This window comes from Labrus mixtus, chromosome 4, assembly GCF_963584025.1.
Source record: "Labrus mixtus chromosome 4, fLabMix1.1, whole genome shotgun sequence".
Classification (NCBI taxonomy): domain Eukaryota; kingdom Metazoa; phylum Chordata; class Actinopteri; order Labriformes; family Labridae; genus Labrus; species Labrus mixtus.
The window spans coordinates 2,862,240-2,877,036 of record NC_083615.1 but is presented as its reverse complement, the minus strand read 5'-3'; the positions used below and the strand labels follow the sequence as shown (position 1 = coordinate 2,877,036).

At 38.6% G+C, this 14,797-nt stretch overlaps 1 protein-coding gene across 3 annotated transcripts; it reads left to right on the top strand.

The window, feature by feature from the left end:
• Positions 1-1,716: 1,716 nt before the first annotated feature.
• terb1 (telomere repeat binding bouquet formation protein 1) lies at positions 1,717-14,535 on the top strand. Of its 3 annotated transcripts, none has more exons than XM_061035156.1 (21): positions 1,719-1,845; positions 1,997-2,107; positions 3,609-3,740; positions 4,469-4,600; positions 4,728-4,788; positions 4,907-5,025; positions 5,144-5,272; positions 5,391-5,543; positions 5,967-6,098; positions 6,204-6,329; positions 6,737-6,879; positions 6,976-7,331; positions 7,435-7,511; positions 7,604-7,681; positions 8,427-8,654; positions 9,502-9,582; positions 10,415-10,480; positions 10,541-10,609; positions 11,688-11,764; positions 13,972-14,127; positions 14,238-14,535. In XM_061035156.1, exons 1-21 carry the CDS (start codon positions 1,800-1,802, stop codon positions 14,259-14,261), a joined length of 2,496 nt encoding a protein of 831 aa, XP_060891139.1. In that variant the 5' UTR covers positions 1,719-1,799; the 3' UTR covers positions 14,262-14,535. The 3 variants fall into 3 exon arrangements, 2 of the variants coding, with proteins under 2 accessions (XP_060891139.1, XP_060891140.1); XM_061035157.1 differs by having other exon boundaries at positions 1,720-1,845; positions 10,568-10,609; XR_009672907.1 differs by lacking the exons at positions 11,688-11,764; positions 13,972-14,127; positions 14,238-14,535 and having other exon boundaries at positions 1,717-1,845; positions 9,502-9,601; positions 10,541-10,577.
• Positions 14,536-14,797: the final 262 nt, after the last annotated feature.

The following is a 14,797-nucleotide window of genomic DNA, read 5'->3' as shown; positions in this document are numbered from 1 at the left end:
GCGTTTTTCTGTGCTCTAAGATTGTTGATTTAAATGCATTTCTTCAAGTCCAAAGTCTCTTTACATTTATTGTTTTTTTTTTAAATTGCATTGTTATAAACTTCAGCAATTTATTCAAAGATTATTTCCTTTATCAAAAGAAGTCACAAAGGACTTATTTTTCTTAAAAAAAAAAAAAAAAATAAACCCAATTAACAGGGAATTACTTTTTAGTTTTCATTTCTTTACTTCTTCATGTGTGTTGAATTTGATACATTACAATAAGTATTCAGTTTAGATTACATGTGGACAGCAGACTAAATTAAACTTCATATGGATTTTATGCACATTTCTAATATACAACCTGATGAAGAAATCAACCAGCCATGCCTCGTAAAGTGTTTTACTGTTCATTTGTCAGACATTTTTTGTAGAATAATATTTGTTTAAGACTATATTGTATTGCTGACATCACAAAAAGAAGTAACTAATCCTATTCATACACATTCATACACTCGTATCATACTATATGCTCTGTGGTTTTATAATATATATATATCGTCTTTTATTATTTCACACTTATTTAATAGTATATGATTTAAGCGCCTTATCTATAATATAGGCTAATATGGCACATTACATCAATATGGTCTTGGCATCCAATTATTAAGCCTATTTAAAGTTATCCTACTTTATCCTATCTATAGGCTACTACTCATATTTATGGTTGTAAAACATCACAGATAGATGAAGACTGCTGATTATTACGGACAGCACTTGTTACCAGATGTACATAGCCTATATGATCTCCTATTTGTAATTCACCTTGGGGCTCTATCATACTTTTACCGCTCTTGTTCGTTTATTTTAAAGTTTAATTTTAGCTTTGTATTTGTGTCTTGTTTTTCTGTTCTGTCATTGTTATGTTGAATGTCATGAGGTGCTGTTACAATCCAATTTCCCCTTGGTGATAAAGTATCCTGCCTGTCTGTCTGTCTGTCTATTCATCTATGAAGTGTTGGGCTATTTGTTTTACTTCTTTTTTGTTAACTGTGTAAAATATTAACATATAACCTTAGTAATTTGTAAACAGAAATTGAGAAAAGACTGAATTTTTTTTGACATATTCAAACTTTTTTTGTATCGCAACTCAGAAAGAGCTATGATACGACGGAGGATTAGGGTCATGTTCATTTTTTAATTTTTTTATTTCGATATTAAAGTCGTAAATTTACCAGATTAAACTCGTAAATTTACGAGAATAAAAAATTTACAAGCAATAATCTCGTGAGAATAAACTCGTTAATTTACGAGTTTAATCTTGTAAATTTACGACTTTAATCTCGTAAATTTACGACTTTATTCTTGTAAATTTACGACTTTAATCTCGAAATGTATTATTAATTTATTTTTAACGTGGCCCTAATCCTACATCGTACTATGAAGTGGTATGACTAAAGTATAATTTCCATCTGGATTATATTTCAGTGGCAGATGTAATTTGTGTTGACCTTCTTTGTAGTTAGAAAACAAGCTGTAAAAAGGGCCCTTTACTGAACCTCACTACGGTTCTGCATTATTATAAAGTAGCTGATTTTATGGCGTTAAAAGCTGTTTTTGTTTTAGCATTTACTCTCTAGTTAGAGTGCCGCACATTGGCCGTTTATTTATTTATTTGAAGAAAAAAACACATTTTCATTTTTTACACGTGATCACAGTGTGGTGAATTATTGAACTCTTGGCGCTCCTTACTTGTCGCGTCATCATGCTAATGCTAATGCTAGCTAGTTATCGTTAGCCTACTGCTAATCGTAATCGCAATGGATACAACAGAAGACAACAACAACAACAACAACAGCCGAAATAGTTAAGTGATTTTGTTGTTTCCGAAGACACATATCAATATTTACAGTTAATTTTAGAAGAAAGGGAAGTATATCACATTGTTCAATAAACACCTTTCCTTATATGAACTTAATAACGTTTAAAGTAATTTTGTATTTTTTTTTACTTTCAGCTGTTAGGACAGATCTCAGCTTGCTGCTCGAGTGTCTGAAGTTTCAGATGAAATGTCCTGATCTGCAGAAACAAGCTCTTCTTACTATTCACTCAATCTGTGAAAACAAAGGTAATGTTTAACCATTTACAACAGAAATACTTCAACTTTTTGACTCTCATAGTCTCTATATACACTATATACTCTACAGTACACACTCTATATACACTATATACTCTACAGTACACACTCTATATACACTATATACACTACAGTACACACTCTATATACACTACAGTACACACTATATATACACTACAGTACACACTCTATATACACTATATACTCTACAGTACACACTCTATACACTACAGTACACACTCTATATACACTACAGTACACACTCTATATACACTGTATACTCTACAGTACACACTCTATATACACTACAGTACACACTCTATATACACTACAGTACACACTCTATATACACTACATACTCTACAGTACACACTCTATACACTACAGTACACACTCTATATACACTACATACTCTACAGTACACACTCTATATACACTACAGTACACACTCTATATACACTGTATACTCTACAGTACACACTCTATATACACTACAGTACACACTCTGTATACACTACAGTACACACTCTATATACACTACATACTCTACAGTACACACTCTATATACACTACAGTACACACTATATACACTACATACTCTACAGTACACACTCTATATACACTACAGTACACACTCTATATACACTACATACTCTACAGTACACACTCTATATACTCTACAGTACACACTCTATATACACTACAGTACACACTCTATATACACTACATACTCTACAGTACACACTCTATATACACTATATACTCTACAGTACACACTTTATATACACTACACACTCTACAGTACATACTCTACAGTACACTATATACACTACACACTCTACAGTACACACTCTATATACTCCATATACTCTACAGTACACACTCTATATACTCTACACACTCTATATACTCTACAGTACACACTCTATATACTCTACACACTATATACTCTACAGTACACACTCTATATACTCTACACACTCTATATACTCTACAGTACACACTCTATATACTCTACACACTCTATTTACTCTACAGTACACACTCTATATACACTACACACTATATACTCTACAGTACACACTATATACACTACACACTCTATATACTCTACAGTACACACTCTATATACACTACACACTCTACACACTCTACAGTACACACTCTATATACACTACACACTCTACATACTCTACACACTCTATATACTCTACACACTCTACAGTACACACTCTACATACTCTACACACTCTACACACTCTACAGTACACACTCTACATACTCTACAGTACACACTCTATATACTCTACACACTCTACAGTACACACTCTATATACTCTACACACTCTACACACTCTACAGTACACACTCTATATACTCTACATACGAACCAGCCCTTAGTTTTTTAATGATGATTTTTGTGTGTGGAAAGCCATCATTTAATTTCATCTTTACAATGTATTTTTCACTTTACATTATCTTTTTATTTCAGAGGATAATGTTGACATTCTGAGAAAAATGGGAGGCGTGGCTTTCGTGTATAACCTCTCCAAATCCAGCATTGTCCATTCAGATGTGAAGGAGACTGCACTTTTTACTCTCTGCACCCTGGCAGAGGCAAACGGTAAGCATAGGATGTGTGGGGTCGGATATTTTGAAAGGACGGTTTATTTAAAGGGATATTTCACCCGTTGAAACATGAATCTGTATTGACATTGGGTCATATATGTAGTAGAAATGTGAAATACATTTTGAACTTGGTGCCTTGTTGGCCGAGAAAAGGCAGAAAGTGTGTTTTTGGCTCATGTGGATGAAAGACACCAAATCCCAGAATGCACAGCACTGCATGCCACTCCCACTAAGGTCCTCTAGTTCAGAATCAGAAATACAGCAGCCAAAACACAAGACCGGCTTGTCTGCAGCAGCCGTCTCGCCGCTATATTTATATTTTTTCGCCATTATCAGCTTTCTCCATAGAGCCTGTTAGCATAGCTTCCAAGCAATATGGCGGATGTTAAGTTTCGATTCTGGGAGTGAGTTCCCACCCACTGATCTGTGATTGGTCTGTAGCTTCAGTGGTCGAAAATATGAGGAACTAGCGTTGTAGTTTCACCCCGCTAACCGCAACAGCTTCCCATGACGCAAAATGACAATTTTTGCGTCACTGGAAGCTCCTTTTCAGACTCAGAAATACAAAGATTTCCCATCTCAGGGGAAAATGAGGGCGGGATGCATGACCATTCAAAAATACTACCAGGTTTCTAACGATACAAAGATTAATGCAAATCCTTTAAAAGTTTCTGAAGGTTTTTTTTGCACATCATTAATACACTGTGTCTTTCCTCCTGGTAGTGTATTGCAAGAATTCCCTGAGCAGAAAGGAGACATTTACAGACCTGGGTGGTTGGTTGATGAGCGAAGATGTCCCGCTAACACAGAAGAGAGTGTCTGTCTATTTGCTCTCTGTGTTGGTAGCCAACAACAGTAAGATCAAGACTCCACAACTGACATGAGAGCTCTGTACCTAACCTTGCATTCACCTTTGTTTAGTTTAATCATTAAGCGTTAAATACATAAAACATAATAATGGGTCCTTTTTTTCCACTTGCAGAATCAGGACAGACCTTAGCTCAGACCACTGGCTGTTTGGATATTCTTCTGCAGCTTTTGAGGTATTTTATGAAGCTAAACATTGTAATGTCAGTCAAACATCTGCTGCAAGTTTACAAAGGCATGCTGACATTGTACAGAGCATATGTATTATGTTTAATAGGATACATATCTTTGCAGGATCAATTTCCCCTCCTCCAAAGAGGCCACTTTGAGATCAGTCAACGCTACTCAAACCTATCAACTTTGGGTGTCGGTGTGTAGTGCTCTCTGTGGATGTGTGAACAACCCCCAGAATGGTAATGTAATGTCATCCAGGCTGCTACTGTCAAGACAAAACAATGAAATACTGCATCAAGTTCATATCAACAGCAAAGCAATTCACTTTTGTTGCTGTCTTTCTTTTTTACCTTCCAGAGGAGGGTCAGCGTATTTGTGTGGCAGTCTTTCCCATCATAAAAACGTGGCTTCAGCAAATTGCTTTATCGAGAATCGAGATTCTCCAGTCCATTTGTTCCTTCATAGCGATGACAGTTGCCAACAACTGTAAGTAAAAAAAAAAGAGTGGAGGAATGGCTTATGCTAAACCTGCTTTTTTTCCATCCTACTTATTTAAAACCAAAATCTGAAGAGTTCGTTTTCCTCTCTTCTCTGTTTTTGACAGCCGGTGTTCAGGAGAGTTTTTCCGCTTCAGGGGGTCTGGACAGTCTCACTCTCGCACTGGTTCATCTGGCTTCTTCAGCAGATACGAGCTTGTTGTCTTGTCGGCTATCCGTCACTTTATCCAAGACCTTGTCAGCATGCATCACAGATAGCTGTAGGTGTCACTCTTAAACACAGGTTCACACACACACACACACACACACACACACACACACACACACACACACACACACACACACACACACACACACACACACACACACACAGTTAACTTAAAGGGATACTTCACCCATTTGCATTAAGCTTTGTATCATTAGAAAACCTGGTAGTATTTTTTGAATGGTCGTGCATCCCACCCTCATTTTCCCCTGAGATGGGAAATCTTGCGGTGCTGTGAATTCTGGGAGTTGTTGTCTTTCATCCACATGAGCCAAAAAGACACTTTCTGCCTTTTCTCTGCCAACAAGGCACCAAGTTCAAAATGTATTTCACATTTCTACTACATATATGACCCAATGTCAATACAGATTCATGTTTCAACGGGTGAAGTATCCCATCTATGTCTCGTGTTCTGCAGCGTCTCTAGCCTCGGGCCTGGCTCAGTACGGCGTGGTTTCCCAACTCTTTCTCCTGCTCGCTAGCCCGCACCTGGACCCACAGGAAAGGCTTTCTGTGTTACTCACTCTGGTCCATTGCACTGCATCCTCTGGTAAGACTGCACCGTACACTGTCTAGTTTGTGTCTTGAATTGATTAACTTATGCTCTCTATTTATATTTCCAACCTGTGTTTCCTGCCTGTCTGTCTGTCTGCAGAGGAGCACCAGTCCCAGTTGGTGCAGTGTGGAGGCCTGCCCCTTATCATAACCTTACTCACAGAGGATACAAGTGAGGAGGTGAGGAAGGCTGCTACGTTCATACTGCAGACCTGCAAACAGGCCAGTAAGTAAAAGCGTTATTTATATAATAAAGTGACATTTTATACCCCAAATGTACAAAGTCACAATTACAACACTGCATTATTAATGTTTCATTATCAAAGGTTGTCTCTTTTGAAAGCGGGCAATGTAACCATCTCTCCTACTCTTGTATATTAGAGAGAAATGGCTACAGCATGATTACAGCATCAAGAGCAGTGATGGAAACTTTTGGTGCAGTGTTTTTTTTTCTTGAGGGGGGGGGGAAGCTCAGGGTTATTCTTTCCTCAAACCCTTTCTATGTGTGAAATATTAACGTGAATTAAAAGTAAATACAAAGATTTTCTCTCGCTTTTTTTGAGAGTGGAAATGAAGCAGAAGAATTTTGGATTGAATGAAATGTGGATCTCTCGTAATGACTTTTCTGTGAAGCCATGTCCCTGGAAGTTCCTGGATTGACAGCGAGACAGGGCGGAGGTGAAGATGTGGAACCCATCGCAAACATGGAAGGCTTCAGGAGCTCAGCGAGAGAGCTGCTGCGTAGGATCGACCTACTAGAGATGGAGCAGGAAAAGGTCAGAAACATTCATGCATATGTGTGTATGTACAGTATAATCAGTTTGTAGCAGGGTGACTCATGACGCGGGCACATCATGTTTTATCTACTAAAGGCTGAGACGGAGCAGGAAGACACAGAGCCATCAGCATTAATCAGAGGGCTGGACCAACAATCTGCCTTACCTCTGCCTCTGCAGCGGAAGGATAGCATAAAAGCTTTTAGACAGACCAGCATTCCTAAGCACTTAACAGTGAATGATGACGACAATACTGAACTTCATACAGCCAGAAATGTGATCAAGAATGACAGTGAACAGAGGGACATGTGCTCTGATTCAAGCGTGCTGGTAAGGACGACTAAAACCAGTGGAGATGATGTGTGGTGTCCAGTATGCAAGGGCTCTGGAGCCCTGGTGACTTCCCATCTGCAGCCACTAGAGGGAGACAGAGCTCCACAACCAGCAGACGGGTCAGCAGAGAATCCTCAGTGTTGTTTGTAAATCAGAAAAACTCAAATGAAATCATGACGCTCACGTTTACATTCTCTTCCATTTGTGTTTGTTCTGTTTAAGAAATCTGTTTAAGCTCCCAGCAGCGGTGAAGCACAGTGTGCCAAAAGAAACGATGAAAGAAAAAAACAACAAAGAAGGTTAGAGTTAAATAAAGCTTAACGCCTTAATAAAACTTTAATAACAAAATGTCCTATGAAAAAGAACCCTAATGTAACGTGTTTATGTTTAGAGCTACAGGACCGAGAGATGAGTAATAAAGGGGAAATCCAAACGGAGGAACGTTCCCTCTCTCAGATCCGGTGTGCAGGTAGGAGAACGTTATACTGCCCCTCAGTGAAATGATTTACCACTTACATTATCCTAATATTTCTGAGAACTCAAAAGGGTTAAGTGTGTGGGTCAGCCTTTATTTTAACAATATGGAATGTGGTTTTTTTCTGACCCTTATTGTAAGAGTTTTTGTAGATGAAAGCTGTCGGGATAGACAAGGTCCAAAATCTTTTTAGCCATCAAAGTATTTTTCCAAAGGTGACTGAGCTGTATTTTATTTTTTAAATATCTGTGTTAGATTCAGATTCAGATTCAGATTCAGATTTTTGATTGTCCCACAAGGGGAAATTTGCGTTGCAACAGCAGCACACAGAAGCCAAGAAACACAAGGACAACATCACCATAAAAACATGGACCAAAACAAATTTAAAAAATCAGACAACACAGCAAAATATCAAACCAAATAAAAACAGCGCAATAAAATCAGTCAAGCTCATACCAGAATGGAAATTCAAGTTATTAAAGTGCAAAGTGGAGGTGTGCAAATGTGCAATTCAAGTGCAAAAAGAGCAACAAATAGCTAATTGTTGTTTAACATATTAATTGCACTTGTGTGGTAGGATCATACTTTTTTTAATCTCTTCTGTGGTTATAGGAACACACAAGTATCACTGTCATACTACTAATGATTAAGCCGATCCCTAAGTTAGATGATTGTAAAAACTCAAACTAGATTTTCATACACTTACTCCTTCACTCCTTTATTACTTTGTCTCATTTAGGTTGTGTGTTGCCTTTCGGGGAGCTGACCAGTCGCACTTTTTCATCGCTCCAAAGTACCTGCCGACACAGCTGCGACATGCACAAGGTCCTCCAGGAGGCGTCGGAGAGGTACAGGACTGCTCACTGCCACCTTCTGTTCAGCAGAGAGTACCAAGACAACACAGCGGAGCAGGCCGAGCCGGACTTTGACAGTATTTCATCAGCAGAGCCACCGAGAAACTGGAGGGGTAAGCCAGCCCCACTTATAGCACACAACATGGAAATAAATGTTACACTCAATCAGGGTTGGAAATGAGTGTTTTTTGCATACCTGCCACTGTGACAGGTGGGTTCATAAATCTACCAGTCACTTGTAACAGAGATGCTAATCCATGCAGCGCTCAAATGAAGAGACACAGAGTGAAACAATTGAAGCACATAGCCTGTCACTGTATGTGTAGGTTCTCAGTCTCATAGTCTATCATTGTGCACACTGACATCAGGAGGGGCGGAGCCCTGTGGGCCTCATTTAGGACTGCCTGTCTCTGCTCATAAAGTCAGAGCGGAACAAGCAGGAGACGGTGATTCAATTGACGTTGTTTTATTGTCACATACCACTCTATGACTTTAATTTACCTGCCAGGTTGAGCAAATCCAACCCTGTACTCAATGGAGCTTTTATTTTATTCTTTACTTTTGTACATTTTTACCAACTTAAGTTTGGGAAAAGTGACTTGAAGTTGGAAAAATGTTCATTATCTTTTTAGTTTACTGAAAATAAGTTCCTGAAATAGTTAGGCCCACAGACATCCTTCAGACTTAGTCCCTACTGGGATGACAGAGTTTTCACTTGACTTGTCAAGAAGACATCACTCCTTTTGTTTCCCATTGTGGGATTATATCAATGCTTTACTTTGATCTTGATAAATGTTGTCATTTTACCAACAAAAACAAAAGATCATGACAGGACTTCCAGAGACATTTTATACAATCAGTTTCATTTAGTCTTTAAACAGTACCTCAGAACTGTTAACTACCTTTCTGCCCTCCTTTGTCTGTTGCTGCACACTGTCTGATTTCCACTCTGCTTTTAAGAGGTTTGCCTGACTCCCAGGCGTAAAGCAGCAGGGAGAGGAAAGAGCTTCCTGCCAGACCACAACTGGAGGAAGCACAGTGGTAAGACTTAAGCAACAAGGTGAATTTTCATATATTTATTTAACACAGATGTGTTCTAACTGCAAGGCAGGAAATGAGCCCTTCTAAGTTAAACCTGTCAAAAAGAACAATACATTAAAGACAAACTTTGTAAAAGTATCAAAATAAAGCACAAATAAACAAAAACTGTACACAACAAATTGGCTTCCTTACGATGCAAGACATGACTTCCTGCTTTAACTTAAAGGCTTTATATGTGATTTTTTTGATCCAGCAGATGTCGCCCTTGAGCACCAGCATGAAACCAAAAACAACTTGCGGTGCATTGTTGTGTTAGCATGCTAATGCTAGCGATCTTTATTATGCTCGTATCTTCACACTGCATGTAAATTTACCTGAAATGAGCGTGATCTAGAAACACAGTTAAGCAGTGAGTACAGTATGTTATTCTTCTTTTCTCTAGTCCCTCAATTAAACAACTTTTATTCGCGAGGGGAGGAGTCAGCCGGCCGTCTGGGCGATGTAAACAAAGTGAAGATAGGACTCTGAAAACTCTGAAAACATCACAGACAGTGGGACTCGGGTGTTACACCCATTGTAGACAGTCATGACTCACAGAGTTATTTTCAGAGGATATACTTGATTTCTACATTTAAGTGTGAAACATCACATATAAAGACTTTAACTAAGCAACAAAGTCAGGGCAAAGCAGTAATCTGCCACAAAAAGTAGTTCCTGAGAGTTAAAAGGGGGTTTGTTGTTCTCTGGTATTATCAGATGGAGACCACTGAACCAGCACAAATGCAAAATATTGTAAAAGTTTTTAATTTGTGTCTTCTTCCATCTATCTTAGGCGTCGTTCTGACATCGCTGTCGAGAGGAGCAGCAAAGGGGATAACGACCTCTCACAACAAGACTGGTGTGTGTGTGTGACACTGACTCAGACAAAACACGCATCATTGTTATTCATATTCCACAGCATTGATTTCACCACTCCTCCCATCAGGTCCAGGCTTGACTCCCCTGAAGAGGTCTCATCTTCCTGAAGGTAAAGTTGTGAAACTAGACCTGTGTGTGTGTGTGTGTGTGTGTGTGTGTGTGTGTGTGTGTGTGTGTGTGTGTGTGTGTGTGAGTGTTGTGATTGCGAGCCTGCGGTTGGAGCCGTCCTCCGCTGTGTGTGTTGTTGGCAACTGACAATCCAAAGAGCAGGAGGAATGTTGAACTGCAGCCAGTGTTCTCACAGCACACAGGCCAGAGCTGGTTCAGAGCCGCACAGCTGTATGAAGCTGTTTCACACTCTGTAAAACACACTGTCTGTCTGTCTTTGTGTGCGTGTGTTTTTGTGCATGTGTGAGTGAGCGAGCGAGCGAGAGAGACAGAGAACGGGTGTGTTTTCCGATGCCTTTGTGTTACACCAGTGACATGGCACTACCATGCCACTTACATAACATGTAAAGGAGAGACACTCGAGTCTTGTCCACATCATGATGTTGAATGTTCTGTTCTTGCATTACAATCGTTTCACTGTACAGCCAAATATGATTCATCTTTATTTGCTTGTTTATATTTTCCCATCTCCATTTTTCTCTCTCTTTGCTTTCCAGTTTTGCTGGTTCACCCGCTCTTAGTCAGACTTTCTGTAGCCTACATTTTCTTCGGGAAAGGAAATGGTTTTTTTTCTGGACTGTCATGCTGAGATTTACTATATCTTTATAACCTCTCTGCCAAATGTATTTTCCAACGCTCATTCCACATTTGGGAAAGTTTAAAGTTTCATTCCATTGAGCGGTCCAGAGTTTAATCGCTCTTCTTGCTATTTTCTTCCTCTCTATTAAACTTTCTTTCAGTCTTAATGTTGCACTCTTTTGTCCATCCATTCCCCTTTGCTTTCTCATCCTTCATCGTCTGTTCTTTCTCCTCCTGCATTGTTGTTTTTCTTCGGCAGCTGTATAAGCCACAACTGGTGATGCATTATCCTCCTAATGAGGAGAGAGTAGGACAAGAGAGAAAAGAGTAATTGTCTGTCCGTAAGTGAGGTCTGAGTGTTTGAGTGGGGGAATAAAAACACGGCGTCATCTCAGCTTTTTTTTTACACAAACACTAACTTTTGTATGTCCTGAATACAGAGAGAAGAGACGGAAATCAGAGCGGACCTCCTGCTCTTGATGATGAGATGAAGACTTACACCGATGACAACGCCTCTGTAAGAGACAAATGAATGATATTTATAAGACCTGTATTGTTGTAACGCCATGGTAATAAAACCCAACTAATAATAATAATAATAATCTTTATTTATAGAGCACTTTTCAAAAACAAGTTACAAAGTGTTTTGTGTTCTAACTGCAAGGCAGGAAATGAGCCCTTCTAAGTTAAACCTGTCAAAAAGAACAATACATTAAAGACAAAAGATAAGAACTTTGTAAAAGTATCAAAATAAAGCACAAATAAACAAAAACTGTACACAACAAACTGGCTTCCATACGATGCAAGACATGACTTCCTGCTTTAATTTAAAGGCTTTATATGTGATTTTTTGATCCAGCAGATGTCGCCCTTGAGCACCAGCATGAAACCAAAACAACTCGTGCTGCATTGTTGTGTTAGCATGCTAATGGTAGCGATCTTTATTTTGCTCGTATCTTCACACTGCATGTAAATTTACCTGAAATGAGCGTGATCTAGAAACACAGTTAATCAGTGAGTACAGTATGTTATTCTTCTTTTCTCTAGTCCCTCAATTAAACAACTTTTATACACGAGAGGAGGAGTCAGCCGGCCGTCCGGGCGATGTAAACAAAGTGAAGATAGGACTCTGAAAACATCACAGACAGTGGGACTCGGGTGTTACACCCATTGTAGACAGTCATGACTCACAGAGTTATTTTCAGAGGAGATACTTGATTTATATTATATTTAAGTGTGAAAAATCACATATCAAGACTTTAAATTATGAGATAACCTTTCAGTGTTTCAGTGGAGCTCCCTTTACCCAGCAGCTTGTGAGGGTAGTGTTGTTCTGGACAGCAAATAGTTAACAGAGGAATAAACAGTGTCACATAGACGTAGCCCATTAAAGGCTTCTAATAGAGAAGGAACCTTCAAAAATGTAACAGGAAGCATTTGCAGAGCAGCTAACACTGGACTAAAGAGATATGCTCTCTTAGTTCTGGTAAACAGCAGAATTTAGGAATTTTGAAGTAAATGGAATATTTTGGAATAACAGGAAGACAATTTACCGTAAAATGTAGGGATGACATTTAAGAATTGTTTCCCTTTTAGAGCCAGTTTCAGCTCGAGGATCATTTCCCTCTGACATTGCTTCATCACATTAATTCCAGTGAACTGTGAATAGCAAAAAGAGGAAGCTAAACTGTTATTGTCTCAGTGTATCCTTTACATTGTACGAGTGCATCCATTGGAAAAGGTCAAACTCTTGTCAAAGCAATATATTAGGATTTTAGTTGATTTGTTAAATTAAGGTTTAAGCCTTTTAACTCAAAGTGCTATGGTCATTTAACTTCACACACACACACACAGATCTACAGGAACATCAAATGTTTAGTATAAAAATTGATTCTCACCGCATTCTGAAATAAGTTGAAACCAATCTCTGCCTGGAGGTTGTTAAATCAGTGTAAAAGTGTACGATGTGCTTCCCAGAAAGTGCTATTAGTGGGCTTAAATTAGCTGCTCTACCAGTATGGTCTATTAACACGAGTCACATTAACATCTTTAGAAGATATTTAAAACAGAAATTACTTATTATAAACTCGTGGTTTTTTCAAGTACATTTTGTTCCCATTCGATCTATTTTCAGATGACATTAGTTTATGAAGCAGGCTGTGTGACTAGATGAGGCCATTTGATCTGCAGAGTCCCTCTGTGCCTTTAAGAAAAAGCTAAAGACCCAGCTCTTTCATGAATACCTACTAACTTAATGATGATGGTCTCCATATTATTGATGATGATGATGGTGATGACGATGGTTTTTGTTTGATAACGACGACTTATAAGATGGTTTCTATACTGATTAGAGCTCTCAAGAACTGCCCTCAATGTTGTGCTTTGCCTCTGGTCACTTCCTGTCAGCACCTCTGTGTCCAATCAGACTCAAAGCTGATCGTTTGCTCTTACTGACATTGTTCCCTTTTTTCTAGATCCTTGCTTGTGTTGTACTTACTCTCTGATGTACGTCGCTTTGGATAAAAGCGTCTGCTAAGTGAACTGTAGAATTTATTTTAATCAGTGAACCTTAAGTATGACTAAACTACACAGTGGAGGTACAGGTAAATCAACAAAGGCTGTCTGAGGTGTGTCTCTGCACATCATTTATCCACCACCCTGTTGTCCCATCTGTCACACTAATATTTCTTTAACCTGTTTTGTTGCCTTTGTCAACGTTTCTAGAAAAGTGCGAGGAAAGACTTCAGCCGCGAGGAGGTGCGCTACCTGTTGTGTGGAGTGCAGAAATTGGGATTCTCTTGGAACTCCATCCTGTGGTCGTACCCCTTCCAGCACGGACGCACAAATGTTGACCTGGCTAAGAAATACAGGCGTCTGAAGGTAACAAGAGAAGCTCTCCTCTTAACTGTGAGAGTTGATCTGTTTTCACAATAACTATCTTTAAGTGCATGAAGATTGACCGCCTGATATTATTTCTTTTTTGAAAATAGAAAGCTGGAGCAGCAGATGTCTGATGTGCATCCCCCCTGGCTCTGAGGCAGCTCCTTTACAATGACTCGAATGGCTCTTTAAAATAGTTTTGATTCATCTGAAGTGTCTTTATGCTATTCAGTTATTGCTTATTTTATCGTAAAAGAACCTGAACTTAATAATAAAAGAATAAAATGCAGTTGTATTCTTAGTATTTGGGTAACCCTAACCCAAATGTTAGAGCTGATTGTCTCTTCTCTTCTTATTTAATTATTATTTAATTTAATTTAACTTGTTATTTAAAATAATTTAAAAAAAGTTCTCAAATTTGTGTCAGTGTCTTCTTGTCAAATAAACTTTCTTATTTGATTTAACAGACTTTCATAAATGTTTCACTCTGAAATGAAGCTTCAGTCACTATTTCATATATGTTCAGAGTCAGAGTCATCACTCGAGACTCAATCAGAAAAACAACTGAGATTTTTTTTCCCCATGGATGAATCGTGCCAGATGTAAAACCTTTGTTTGAGGTGCCGTTTGAAGTTTGTTTTGTTGTTGCACTACTTCATGATGAGTCACC

Bases quoted from the DNA above. Each gene is read 5' to 3' on its own strand.
- terb1 (XM_061035156.1), top strand. From the start codon at position 1,800: ATGGATACAACAGAAGACAACAACAACAACAACAACAGCCGAAATA. The intron at 3,741-4,468 runs GTAAGCATAGGA...TCCTCCTGGTAG, and splicing joins CACCCTGGCAGAGGCAAACG to TGTATTGCAAGAATTCCCTG. The intron at 7,682-8,426 runs GTAGGAGAACGT...TGTCTCATTTAG, and splicing joins CTCTCAGATCCGGTGTGCAG to GTTGTGTGTTGCCTTTCGGG.